Source organism: Populus euphratica, unplaced genomic scaffold, assembly GCF_000495115.2.
Source record: "Populus euphratica unplaced genomic scaffold, PopEup_1.0 scaffold366.1, whole genome shotgun sequence".
In the NCBI taxonomy this organism is placed as follows: Eukaryota; Viridiplantae; Streptophyta; class Magnoliopsida; order Malpighiales; family Salicaceae; genus Populus; species Populus euphratica.
Genome location: NW_011500066.1, coordinates 221,203 through 234,856, shown reverse-complemented (window position 1 = coordinate 234,856; position 13,654 = coordinate 221,203). Strand labels below are relative to the sequence as shown.

At 33.4% G+C, this 13,654-nt stretch overlaps 1 protein-coding gene across 2 annotated transcripts; it reads right to left on the bottom strand.

Annotated features, from left to right (window-relative positions):
- Window positions 1–2,744: 2,744 nt before the first annotated feature.
- LOC105108250 (protein ROOT HAIR DEFECTIVE 3-like) lies at window positions 2,745–13,214 on the bottom strand. Of its 2 annotated transcripts, XM_011002494.1 has the most exons (23): window positions 13,069–13,214; window positions 11,835–11,984; window positions 11,355–11,421; window positions 11,140–11,242; window positions 10,270–10,340; window positions 10,102–10,165; window positions 9,946–10,011; window positions 9,810–9,857; window positions 9,671–9,733; window positions 9,502–9,558; window positions 9,131–9,289; window positions 8,879–8,947; window positions 8,668–8,759; window positions 7,911–7,989; window positions 6,787–6,952; window positions 6,372–6,496; window positions 5,775–6,037; window positions 5,591–5,687; window positions 5,335–5,499; window positions 4,482–4,586; window positions 3,750–3,844; window positions 3,562–3,658; window positions 2,745–3,371 (listed from the first exon to the last, which is right to left on the bottom strand). In XM_011002494.1, exons 1-23 carry the CDS (start codon window positions 13,070–13,072, stop codon window positions 3,141–3,143), a joined length of 2,436 nt encoding a protein of 811 aa, XP_011000796.1. In that variant the 5' UTR covers window positions 13,073–13,214; the 3' UTR covers window positions 2,745–3,140. The 2 variants fall into 2 exon arrangements, with proteins under 2 accessions (XP_011000796.1, XP_011000797.1); XM_011002495.1 differs by lacking the exons at window positions 11,355–11,421; window positions 13,069–13,214 and having other exon boundaries at window positions 11,835–11,926.
- Window positions 13,215–13,654: the final 440 nt, after the last annotated feature.

Genomic DNA, 13,654 nt, shown 5'->3' with positions numbered 1-13,654 from the left:
GGCTAACTCGCAACTCAAGTAATAAGATAGTAATAACCTTATAAAAAACAAATTAAAATAAATTATTAAATTCAATACATAGTATAAAAAACAAATTAAAATAAATTATAAATTCAATACTTAGTAAATATTAAACAATAAAATTAAAAAAAAAAACACAAACAAAACTAAGTTTGAATTGAAAAAGATAGAAGGAGAAAGAGAATCAAAGCGAGCTCTCATTTCAGATTACTAAGACCTTTATAATATAATTATATTACATTATTTTTTGTAAAAAGTTATTTTTTTTCTTGACCACAAATAATTCTAATTTAAAGTCATTTAACTTATTATTATTATAAATTATCTATGAAAAACAACTTTAATTTTAGATTATGATTCAATTTAAAAGTTATTTTTTATAAATCATCTTGAATAAACTCTTAATCAGGATGACAAAGGTTACTTTCACATGATTTTTTAAAATTAATTTCAATTGCTTTTTTAACTTTTGTTTATAGCACAATCATAAATATATTTGGTTAAAATTAACTTTTAACTTTAATAAAAAAAAAACTTATTATGTAACCAAATTAAAATTCTAAGTTAAAATTATTGGCCTTTTAACTTATACTACTTTTCTTCACCCATAAAGTTATTTCGAGCAAATTTTCACTAAATATATAGCTAACTTAACTTATTTTTGTCAAAATTACTGTAAAAAATTGGCTCCTAAAATCAAAAATCAATTTTGTTAAGTTATTATTCTGTAATAAAAATATTAAAAAGGTTTTTGGTGCTTTATTATTCATGTGAACAGCACTTCAATTTTTTTTTAATTTCTCAAAAAAAAAATTAATTTTACTTTTCTTTTTTTCTTCTCCCAAATTCATTCTTCAATTATACTAAAAGAATTGAAAAAGTTTATGGTGAAGCACCTTGTTTTTAAAAAAACGAAAAAGTTTATGGTGAAGCACCTTGTTTTAAAAAAAAAATCCAAATTTTTTCCTTTTTTAATTTTTAAATTCTACATTCCAATTTTTTCTATTTATTTATTCAATAAAATAACTAACATTTGAATTTAAAAAATAATGAATCAGCACGAAGGCACACTTTTGGTTTTTTCATTTCAAATATATAATAAAATTACTGCAATGCCCTTGAATTAAGATTATTTTTGCCATGGGTCAAGGTTTTTTTTGTCTTTTTTATTTTTTTTATAATTACCATATCTAATCAAGGACAATTTAGCATTTAGCAATATATCAAATATTAATTTATTTAAAAAAAGGTTAAGTTTTGTTATGATAATCGTGCTTTTTTTTTTCATTTGTTCTTCTTGATACATTTTCAAAACAGACATTTTAATTTTTATTGTTCTCTTTTATTTTAAATAATACACATAATTGATATTTTTTTCTATTTAATCCTTTTTTTCCTTTCACATCTAGCCCTTAATTTTTCTTTATTATTTTTTTAATCATTCTTGCAATTAAATTATTTTTTTCAATGACATTTCTCAATATTTTATATCATTCTCTTGATAAAAAAAAAAGTAATTATATCTCTCAATATCTTAATTCATTTTATTTTATGTAAAATTTAGTTTTTATTTTTTTATTTCTCTTTTTTATAAAAAAAAAAGTAATTATATCTCTCAATATCTTAATTCATTTTATTTTATGTAAAATTTAGTTTTTATTTTTTTATTTCTCTTTTTTATAATAATAATAATAATTTTTTTTATTTCTCTTTTTTATAATAATAAAAAAAAAAAAAAGCAGTGACTAAGATTTGAAGCCCAATGAGTCTTCTAGAAATTTCTCATGGTTATTTTCTGAAATGAGATTTATGCCCTTATTGGTCTGCATGTCACAATCATTGGAGTCCACTGACTCGTGAGATTTATTGAATTCACGTGTGTAGGACAGTCTGCACGCCACTAACGGGAACCAGTCTCCTTACATGAACACGTCTGTCTTGATTTTGAAATAACGAGTGCAAATAATAATAATTACAAACAATCTTGCCAGATGTCTTTGAGCCGATAAGGAACAGAAATTAAGGAAGCAATTAATGGACATATATATACATACCTTTTCCATCCAGGTCTGAAAGTGAAAGAACATATACACTGGAAATTTTAGACGGCAAATGGAGCCAAAGATGCTCTGGAGGCTTTATGGAATGTTGAATTGCTTGTTTAAGTTTTTTTTTTTAATACATAAAAATAATATTTTTTATTTTAAAAAAATTATTTTTAATATCAATATATTAAAATAATATAAAAACACTAAAAATATTAATTTAATGTAAAAAAATTCAGTTTTTTTTAAATATTTTTGAAATATAAAAATAAACAAATCCTTGAGCAAATATTTTTTTATTAAAATAACATTCATAAAAATCACAAGTCAAAGCATCTGTTTTCATTAAATATTCACCCAAACCTTTTCATTAAATTCACAATACAGGCTCCTCTCAAATAAAAAATATCGCAAGACAGGGAAATAACTTTACAAATTCTATTTGACATCAAGGAATATATCGGAAATTACAAACAAGATTTTCATTTAATTTGTAATTATATATATATATATGACATCCTGCCCCGCCAAACTTCATGCCCTGCATCCGCCATTGATATATTATGAACCCCTTTGAAAACCAAGAAATAAAATAAAAGCAATCATCATCAATTGCATTTCCTGTTCCAAAACCGAATGCCCTTCTCTCTCTTTTTTACCCTCATTCGAAGTAGAGCAAAAAAGAAACAGAGAATGCAAAAGATACAAGCCAAACAGATACAGCGTCACAATTCTCACAAAGACAAGATTGAATACGAGCCAGTAGAATCAACCACGACCAATGTTTTAGATAGGATGTAGCTTGTCCCCGAAAAATAAACAAACAAAAGTAACACCTAGGGTTGATACATGAAGAACTATTCAATGGGGGCTTTCTCACAATAAACCAGCACCCTCCTGCATGCGGCACTTACACAAAAATTAATGCCTTCAAAATCTGTTCTTCTCACATACTTGCAAGAGTTCAAAATCGTGGACCATACACATGCAATCCACCATAATGCGAGCAGAATGCTGGCATCTTCAAACAGAGAAACTAAAATGCTTTTCCAATAAGACAGCTGTTCCCACCACCTAGTCATCTTTCAAGGTGTTCGAGTACTCGGTCCCTTGTTTTGGTGACGTAACACTAGAGGAAGCGCTTGATGAGGAATCACTAAAAGAGCTTGATCCATTCTGAAAACTTTTTGTTGCATTTCTCTGAGGATCTGCCGTGGCAGGTTTCTGCCCCTCTTCTGCTAGTTTTTTGAGAAGATTCATGATTGTGGGAACGAACTTTGAAGATAAGGAAAGAAGCCCAGGAAGCTGTGAACATGCAGACAGGGAGGGAGTGTTTAGAAAACATACTCAACGAGTAATTTGAACAAGTGCAAAACTTTTAAAAGTCAGTATGGAGAGTTTGGCGGTATAGTTTCAAGGGTAAAAGGAGTTTGTCAAAAGCAAGACATGCGTGGAAAATCAGAACCAAACTATGAGATGGTGGTTTGACACTTACAGCACCATTGCGGAATTCGCCTGAAATGTCTAACTGCACCCATAGGGCTTTAATGAGTAGAAAACCTACAAAGATGACACCCAAATACAAAGGATTTCTGCAACAGTAAAGAATGCCAAAATAAATAATATCAGCAAACAAGGGATATAACGTGTCACCAAAAATATCTAATTCCACAACCATGTTACCTCAAAAGTGTCATAAACTCATTAAATCCTAACACAACCAAGGCAGCAATTGCCCATGGGGGTGGTAACCAGTTGTTATTACGTTTGTGGGCTTCCTGAAAATTGAAAAAGTGAATAGATTAACAAAGCATCCACAATTAGATGTGTAGATGAGAGTGCGCGCGGCGCGCTCATGTAAACTACCAGAAACAGCAGATATTTGATATAGCCATTTACCCATTTAACTGAACTATAATAGCACAATAATCAAATTCCAAGAATTAGCAAATATAACATTTACAGCACATAAAACACTCACTGCCGCAGCGTAAGGGTTTTGACTGCAACACCAAATGTAAAGCCATTAAATTGCTCGATAATGGTGGCAACACTTTAATAGTGATATTCATACAGTTATTTAAGGCCGTGAGATGAAGCCTAGTCATATTTTTGTGCCACTTCACCTGCCACATCCTGTAAAATGTTGTCATCTTATACAAACTTGATAATCTGCACTCTTAAGAACCAGATATCATTAAACGTACAGCATTTCATGCAACTGACCAACCAGGACTAGGTTCTCAAGTTTTATTTCTTTGGACATGCCTTAATCCCAGGCACAGCTTAGCAAACATGAAAGTGCAAAAAAGGTGTACATTATGTTCCATCTCTATGTTAACAATCACAATCTAAAGACAACTGTGAAAACATAAAATAAATTTGCAAACCTAATGATATGCAAGGATACCATACCTGTGCAGAAATGGCCTGGGTGACAGTGTACTCTGTCTCTGTCTTGAATTGCCTCCACAACGATTTGCACTGGACAGGTGTGATCAATGTCCTTGAGGATGAAATCTGCAGTAGCAAAACCAGTTCCAAGTATAAAAAGTGCTTTGTGGTAAGTAAAGAAGAGTCCAATGGAATCAGTGCATGCAAAATCAAGGGAGAGGTCTTAAGCAATGATCACTCGATACTACAGTGCCAGTATGTACTTATAATATCCATCAGGCAATTCCCAATTAATTTATCAAAGAGAAATGCATTTGTAGACATCTGAGCATCTGCACCAGCATGACAGACCCATCCATAGCTACAGGCCTATGTGTGCACCATCTATGGGATCCACTACATATAGCATCTGCACCAGCATGACAGACCCATCCATAGCTACAGGCCTATGTGTGCACCATCTATGGGATCCACTACATATAGCATCTGCACCAGCATGACAGACCCATTCATAGCTACAGGCCTATGTGTGCACCATCTATGGGATCTACTATCACAAGTTCCACCACCATCTCCTTGAAATGCAGAATTAAAGAGATTCATTGCTCAAACACTTATCTTAGAATGGCAGACCTCATTCATGCAAATGTCATCTGTCAGCCGATATAAAAAAGTTCACAAGAGTTGCAAATAAATTAAAAAAACTTCCAGGTGTGTTTTGAGAATTGATCCTAGAAAAATGATTTAGTACAAGGTCCAAAAAAATCATTTCTTGAATTATTGATTACATACTCTTTCTATGACAATAACAAGCAAATTTGAAGATATGTTAACATAAACACCCGGAAAAAGCTCAGCAATAAGAAAAGGTCACCTTTTCCCAAGAGTTTGAGGCCAGTGGGTCAAATGGTATGATACTTCTGTCTTTAATAGCAGCATTGTTCTTCGCATCCATCAAAGCAGATGATAGTGTAGTCTCAATATTGTCAACATCATCATCCAGACGGATTGCAGCCATTACAGATAACAACTTCAAAGACTGGCAAAGTTTAACAAATGAAATTAGTTGAGATCCATATTCAAAACAAAACTTGAGAATCAACATCTGTTGAAATATGTATTGATCATACTGCAGAGCGAGCAGTTTTGGTAATTGCTCGAATGTCTTCCTTTCCTGTCCAAATTCGTGGCATTGAATCAGAGTCATGGCTAAACAACATTGAAAACCTGCATGCAAAGTTTACATTCACTCTCCATAAGATGGATATGAAACAAAACAAATAACTTAGTTGAAAAATAGCAATGGGTTGTTACCTGTCTTTCATACGGATCAGGACCCTGCCAGATTCTTCTCTTGCTTTTGCCTCAACGACACCTCTTCCATAATTCTCCAGACTCGCAATTAATTTGTCCTTAGATTGTTCATCCATGTCAAAACCACAGATTGCATTACAGAACCCAGCAACAGCTGATTCTGTCTCACGCAGCAGAAGTTTCTTTATGGCTGACCATGTCTCACTATTAGCTCCATCTAAAAGAGCTTCAACAGGCCCTGATAGTGCCGCATTTAGTTTTGCCTGCAGGTCAAGAAAGTCTGTTTAGCACACATATATAGTTTTTGAGTTTCTTTTGTGAACAAGTCCAAACCATGTGACCATTGTCATTCACCACACCCAGCTTTATTGATAAGATATCGGTGTCTAACAAGATTTCACAACATATAAAATCCAGAATGCGTCAAACAATACGACAATCATTTTAATTGTTGACCTGCAAAGACTAAACTTCAACAAAACCATATTCCTTGAGCATTTTTCCATATTAGTTTTAACTTATCTTCACTTGAAGACAATTAGAAAATGAAGCTGGCACACACAGAAGCAAGAAAGGATAATCATAGAAAAATAGTACCTCAAATGACGAAGTAAGTTCAGAGAGTTTGGCAGCATGGACAGAAGCAATATGTGCATCTATATCACGATGTAGCTTATCCCGCACTTTAGATGTGTCCCAGTTTGCTTGTTCAATGACAGCATCTGTGATTATAGTATTTCAAAGAGAAGATATACTTTATTGAGCCCAGACAGTATAGGTAGTTTTTCAATACTCTCATATTAATTACATAGCTGATTAAACAAAAGGCTGCTCATATTACCCTTGTGCTTTTAATCATGCAACAGCAATTCGATATTATTTTCCCCTAAGAATAAAGTGTGATAAAGTTTCTTTCCACTTGTTTGACAGCTTTGTTTTCAAAGCCTTGTTTTTCTACATCATCAAAGCTAATAATGAAATGGCAAAATGTATTTAAGTCATGTAATCATACCTGCACGCCATTCATCAAATTGAGCCATGTAAAACTGAGTGCAAGTTTGAGCAGCCAAAGAGAACCCTTCTCCTGCATTCAAAGCTTTATCAAATGCTTCCTTGAATTTTTCAAGAGTTCCAGACCTTATATGACCCAACATGGATTGATGTGCTGGTTGGACAAGCTACAAAGCACAAGAAGACAGCTAACCAGATTAATTATTCATAAATTTGATATCAAACATAAGAAAACAGTTGAAACTGCTATAAATAAGCTGCAGAAGATAGAAATCCAAAAACAGCACTCTGCAAATACAATCCTCAGAGCACATGAATTGAGTGGCCCATAAGGAAACTAATATCCATTATGTTATGAGCACAAACATGCTTTAATATATTTTAATACTATATCTTCTTTCACCATTTCAGCACACACTTCTATCCCACACCTTCTTTACTCCAAGGACACGCAGTCAATCAATGTTCCACACCAAAGCATCCGTAGATCTATGCATGACCAGACCATCTCAAAATGCACTCCCTCAACCTATCCTCAATCAGATGCATTTCCACCTTCTTACCAATCACTTATAGATCATACTTCGTATTTCATACATCTAATCTTCTTATGCGGAAACAATTCTCACTGCCATAAAGAATAACTTGACATGATACACAAGCCTCTCTGCCAACTAGCTTGAGGTTTTTGGGTTGAATGCTTTGATGTAATAAGAGAGAAATCATATAAAAGGTTTGATATCAAGCCATAAAACTCATCCAGCCACCTCTGTTGATCTCTATGCAGTCACATGCTTATGCATTCAAGGTTGTCCATACATTCTAATATACAACTCAAATTAGCTGTGTGAGTATTAACATAAATTAGTTTTGATTCTATTTCCATATTAATGTGACTACTGGTGGCCACTTTTCTGGACTGTAAAATGATCACGTTAATAGTTTATACACAAATCAAAAGAATTAGTAGCCTAAATACTGACATGCTTTTAGTTCCAAATGGACAGGCAATGACTGTACTTCAATATCCTAAGTTCTCGATTTTATGGCAATATCTCAGTTTTTCATCAATCAAAACAATTACCATAAAATTTTAAAAGAAAAAATTCTTGAGAGACTGATTACTTGGAGCAATTTTTCCTCAAGCTGCTTTCGCTTTGCAGATCTTACTCCTTCGTCAAAATAAATAGCTTCGGCATCATACCTAGAATTAAAAAGGCCATTATTTATGATAACCAAATCAGCATGGTTTTTAATGCATATCTTAAGCCATAGAACAGGTGCTGAATAAAAGGTTCCCAGATAATGAAAGTAGAGAAAATTGAGTTAAAGATGCAGCCAAAGATGAAGCAGATCTACCTAGAATCATAAGAAACTCTATTTCATGGCGCATAAAAAGTGAAAGGGCCAGCTTAAAACAAGTTGTTGTGGTAAGGGAAAAAGAAATTCTGAAAGCACCAGATAATAACAAGGTATGAAATCTGAAACATTATAATCAAGAAGTCAACCCAACCATCCCTTCATCAACCAGAAAAAATAATCTAATCGGCTTTATTAGAGTATGAATCCGTGCAGTAGTCATCTTGTTCACCAATTTTATTAGGATTCTAATGAAAATAAATTCCATTAGAATCTAACAATGCTTCTAAATTTCTAATACCCTCTTGTTGGATGATAAGTGTGGAACTAAGCACAAAGTCAAAGTCACCGGCATATAAGCACCTTGCAAAAATAGAGATATAGCTTTCAGTTCTTCACCCAAGTTACATCATATCTGCCAAAGCTTAAGGCAGTTTCTAAAGCTGTCTGCTAACCCTACACCGGAACACATCAGTAGCAGAGCCACTGTAAATTTATATATTGCACAAGGAAAAACACTTACTCAGACAAACTAATATTCAGAATTGCACTAAGCTTCTTTCCAAAGCCAGAGACCGGACCAGATTCTACAGCCTCTTTCATTTGACACCACTTCTGTGGAAGATAATAAACCATATTTTCTCAGTGTCAATGCTCCCACTAAGGATAAGATCAAGAGACAAGAAGTGGAAATAAGAAATGAAAGGATGACAGAATACTTTAAAAGCCTATACCTCATTTGCAACAAAACTACCATATTTTTCGTTGGCAATTTCTTCACAGCGTACAGTAGCAACCATAACCTGCAAGAATATGGGGGTTGAAAATGGCATTAACAAAATATTGATGTACTTGTTCCATGTCTGTGTTAAGTAAATATTCATGAAATTACCTTGTGGAAAGGATTATTGGGGTCACATATGGCATTAATAAAATGTGGATGTACTTACTCTAATCCTCTGCTAAATAAATATTCACCAAATTACCTTGTGGGCAGGAAGGTCAAGGTCCTTATTTTCCTTAATAACTTTCCAGATTTCCTGTGCACTGAAAGAGAAACCTGAAGCAGGAACTACACCCCTACGATCTCCTGCAAGCCCACCAGGTGCAATAGAATGGAAAAATCGCTGTCTCAAACTAGCAACCTTCATTGACAAGAAGAAGTCTATCAAATAACAAAGGTATGCTAGCTAAGTTCCAGCTCAATGTTTAGATCACAAACTAGAATCCAGATGGTAGGCAACGAGTTTGATACATTTAAACTTTGAAATGCAAGGACTTTAAAATGGAATTACTGGATACTAACATCCATCTAATTTGCACGCAACACAAACAGCAAGAAACATATTTTCTCTACCTGCTCCTTGAATTGCTCCTCTTTTTCTTCATAACTAGAAAGAGCAACAACTTCAACCTGGCCATCATTTATCAGAAATATTGCAAAGTCAAATATCAATGATCCACATCTCTCCCTTCTAGAAAAGGACATTTCAAAAACAAGTTCAGACAAAAGCCTAACATCTCACATTAAAGAATTCACTCAATGGAGTTTCCTTGTGAGCTTCTGGCTTGGGAACAGAGTCCCATATCTGCAGTTACATAGAAGCAAAAAGTTTAAAGACAATACCATAATTCAGTAAATAAGGAAAGCATGGTTTCATTTACCTTCTGAATGTCCTCTCTTAGAACAGGTTCTAAATTCTCCAATGGTGTCTGTAAAGAACCAAAGATCAGCATAATGTATACAAGTAAAAGCACAGTCAAGCCACAACATTAACTAGCATGAAGGAGAGAAACACACCCTTGTTTTGTCACGTATGACAAACATCAAAGTTGTTTTGCGTGGACTGAATAATCGCATCATGACCTGAGAGCAAACAAACCCATCAAGTTCCAAAACCCTGGGAACTTTATAAAATCCATATTGAAGGTTTGCAGACAACACAAGCAAGGTTACCTGAAATACAGTCTTTAAAAGAGGCTTATTTGCAGCTTGCTCACGACCAATATCGTGACACCACCTAAATAAATATTTCTTAGAAAGGTTATGCATACAAATTATGGAAAACCTAAACATTATAAGAAACATAAAGAATTTATGTCCAGTGCAAGATAGAGATCTTACATGTTAATCAATACTATATCTGAGACAGCAAGGGCAAAAAGGGCACTCTGTTTCTCAAATGCTGTATCATCCTAATAATGAAGAGAAGAACACTAGATAAGAGAGCAAACAACAATATACTGTTTCATTTAGTGTTTCTTGAGAGAAAAAACTCTCTTCCAGGAAAAACCCTTTAATGTGCTATTTCTCTCAATGGAAGTCAATATATTGGGCAGGTTTTGCTAACATACAACAAAAAGACAATTCTCCCTCCTACCCATTTCTTTGACCATTGACTAGAGGATTGTTCACTTACACCTGACGAGGTTTGATATAAAATAATTTCACTAATGTAATGCGCAGCATTTCCAAATCTACATCGATAAAATCTTAATCAAACAACTCCAAATTATATATCTAAATGCAGCCAATACAATTACAACCCTAACCATAACTGACAAACCATTCTGGTAGACTATTGGAGGGATCATATGTGCATAAATCTTCAAAAAATTCAAAGAAGGCAGCCCAAGGATGTGTTCATGACCAAAGAGGTATTGTTGTCAGCCAAAGCACGATTTAGGTTAAAAGTGCATAACCTACTGATTTTTGGATTCAGAAGTTCACTGCAAATTTTTTAGAATTAATTTGCTCATTCTATACTGAAAAAAGTTTCATGAATATAGAGCAGATCTAAGAGGGTAATATAATATAACCAGTTTTAGAACATGGCTGCATTTGTGTAATACAAAATGAATTTACAATTTAAACAAGGTATAAAAAGATTACAGAAAACTGAAAACCCCAGAAAACTTTAAATGGTGCTATAGGGAAAGAGGGAGGGAGGGAGAAATGCAAGTAGAGTTATTTCAAAAATGATAATAAAGGCACCTCTCCACGTTCTCTTCCATCAGTTCCCTCCAAATCCATTACAAGAGTACAGGGTTCAATACCAGCACATCTTGCCAACCAAATTCCCTTAGTGGTTTGAGACCTGAAAATAAAAGGAACCTATCAGGCTTTAGCAATTCCAGAAAGTTTTTCATGTTCAAGGAAAAAGTGCAATTAAAGATAATCAAATTGGAGAGAGCAATGCAAGAACGTGCCTTCCTTTAAAAGCATCCATCTCTCTAAAGCTGGTACCAAACAAATGATTCAACAAAGTGCTCTTCCCTGTCCAGTCCAAAGAAACCAATGTAAAACTCTTCAGGCAACATGGGCCATTAATAACAGGTGTAAATTATTAGCGAATAAAACTGGAAAGGTGGTGGAACTTGAATTGAACTAAAACTAGGGACAGCTTGATAAAACTAGATAGAACAACATTCAAATTCACATTAAATATACCAGCTGTGCTGTTAATTATTCCAGGTTGACTACATTCCAAAAAGTGCAGCACTGTGTCTCAAAATCAAAACCTTCTCTTACCTTCTTTACAGGATAAATCATACTGTTCTAGCTTCTAGTGCAAAGCGATTTGCCAAATCAGATCACGGAATGAAAATCTTTTAATCAAACAAAAATAAGGACAACCAGAGAGACATAAACTAAAGGTTAACTCATCAATGAACGAAAAAGATTCATACCACTACTTTGCGGGCCCATAATGGAGACTACAGCATATGACAATCCACATTCCCCTAATCTCACTTCCTTGATTAATTGTTCTAATCCAGTATCATTAAACGCACCATCTCCATCAATAAGGTGAGTAGAACAGCAACCATCGCTCTTTTCTGAAAAGTAAACGTTACACAAATTAGTTTTGGAGCACAAATTAAAGATTACAGATTACATATCTTACAGTAAATACATAACCATATATAACCTTTAAAACAACTAACAGCTCAAAAGTTCCATGCCATATTGATCTGTGGGAGTTTCCCATACAAACTAATAACAGAAATAGAATACACGAATCTTCATACAATTCAAAACGAAGATTCCTTAAAGCCATAAGCTGAGGTTTTCACACTTCTACCCCATTAGAAACCACTTAGGGACTATTTGGCACTGCGGTTGGGGTGCTTTTCAAAAGACTTATTGTCTGAAAATGCATCAAATAGATTGCTTTCTTAGGTGATTTTCGATTTTTTTTATACAAGGACGTCAAAAACCATTGAAACTCACCTAAGAAGCATCAATTTGATTTTCTTTAAAAAAAAAAAAAACACTTTCAACCACATCACCAAACATGTACATAGTTCAAAACATTTATCAGTCCTTGGTTCCTTCGGCAAGAAAAAGAAGACAAAGAGGGGGGGGGGGAGAGAGAAACAGAGCCACAATTGTGTATGAAATGGCAATTTCGATTCAAAATCAAACCATTTGAATAAAAAAACTCAATTTAATTTAGTCCTCAAAAGTAGTAAACTCTTTTCAAATTCATCCTCAAATAAAAAAAAATCAAGATCTCAAAATCCTCTTCTCCTATCCACATTTGCCTCAAAGTAAAATCATGATCCAAACTCCATAAATACCCGAAAATTGATAATTATCAATCTGCAATCACAACATATCCTAAAAACCGGAAAAAGTGAATCAAATTCATTCATCTCGTAATAAAAAGTCGCACGATAACTAAATTCAACAAATTTAACTGCAAAAAGCAAGTAAGAAACCGAAAGAACAGTTACAAATTGAGCCGAGAAGACACCAATCCGGTAGATAATAATAATAATAATAATTGGAGGAGACGTTAAGGAGAGAGAGAGAGAGTGACAGAATGTAATAATAACAACAACAACAATAATAATGGAAGGAGACGTTAAGGATAGAGAGAGAGAATGACAGAATAGATTGAGAGAGATCATGGATTACCCATTTGAATTGGATCGAAAAGACAGCTCAATTTCACCTAAAACGGATGCCTGTTCGATTCGGAAAGAAGGTAGAGGGATCTCAGAGAGCAATGTGCGCGTCTCTCTAGCTTTCCTCCCCTCTCTTGTTTTATGCTCTTTGGGTGAAAAAAGAGTGTTTTTTTTAATATTTTTTTAATTTTTTTAAATTAACGTATTAAGATTATAAAAAATATTAGTTTGTTATTTTTCAAAGCAAATATGTTTTGATTGACCATTAAAAACGAAAGCTACCGGAGCGTTCAAAGAGGGTGTTTGGTAAAGACTGCCTCTCCCTTTTTATTTCTTATTTTACTTTATTAAATAAAAGTAAGAAAAGAAAAGTAGAAAGGAGAGGGATGTAAACTGTAAAGGGAATTAAAAAAAGCAATTGTTTTTTTTCTTTCTTTCTTTTTTTCAGAAGAAAGTTTGGTGAAGAGGTTTTTTTTTGGGTTTAAAGAAAAATGAATGCTATTTTTCAGTTAATTGAAATATATCTATTAATAGTAATTATTTTCAATTCAATTTAATTTTCATTAAAAATTAATTAAATTAAAATTTAAAAAAAA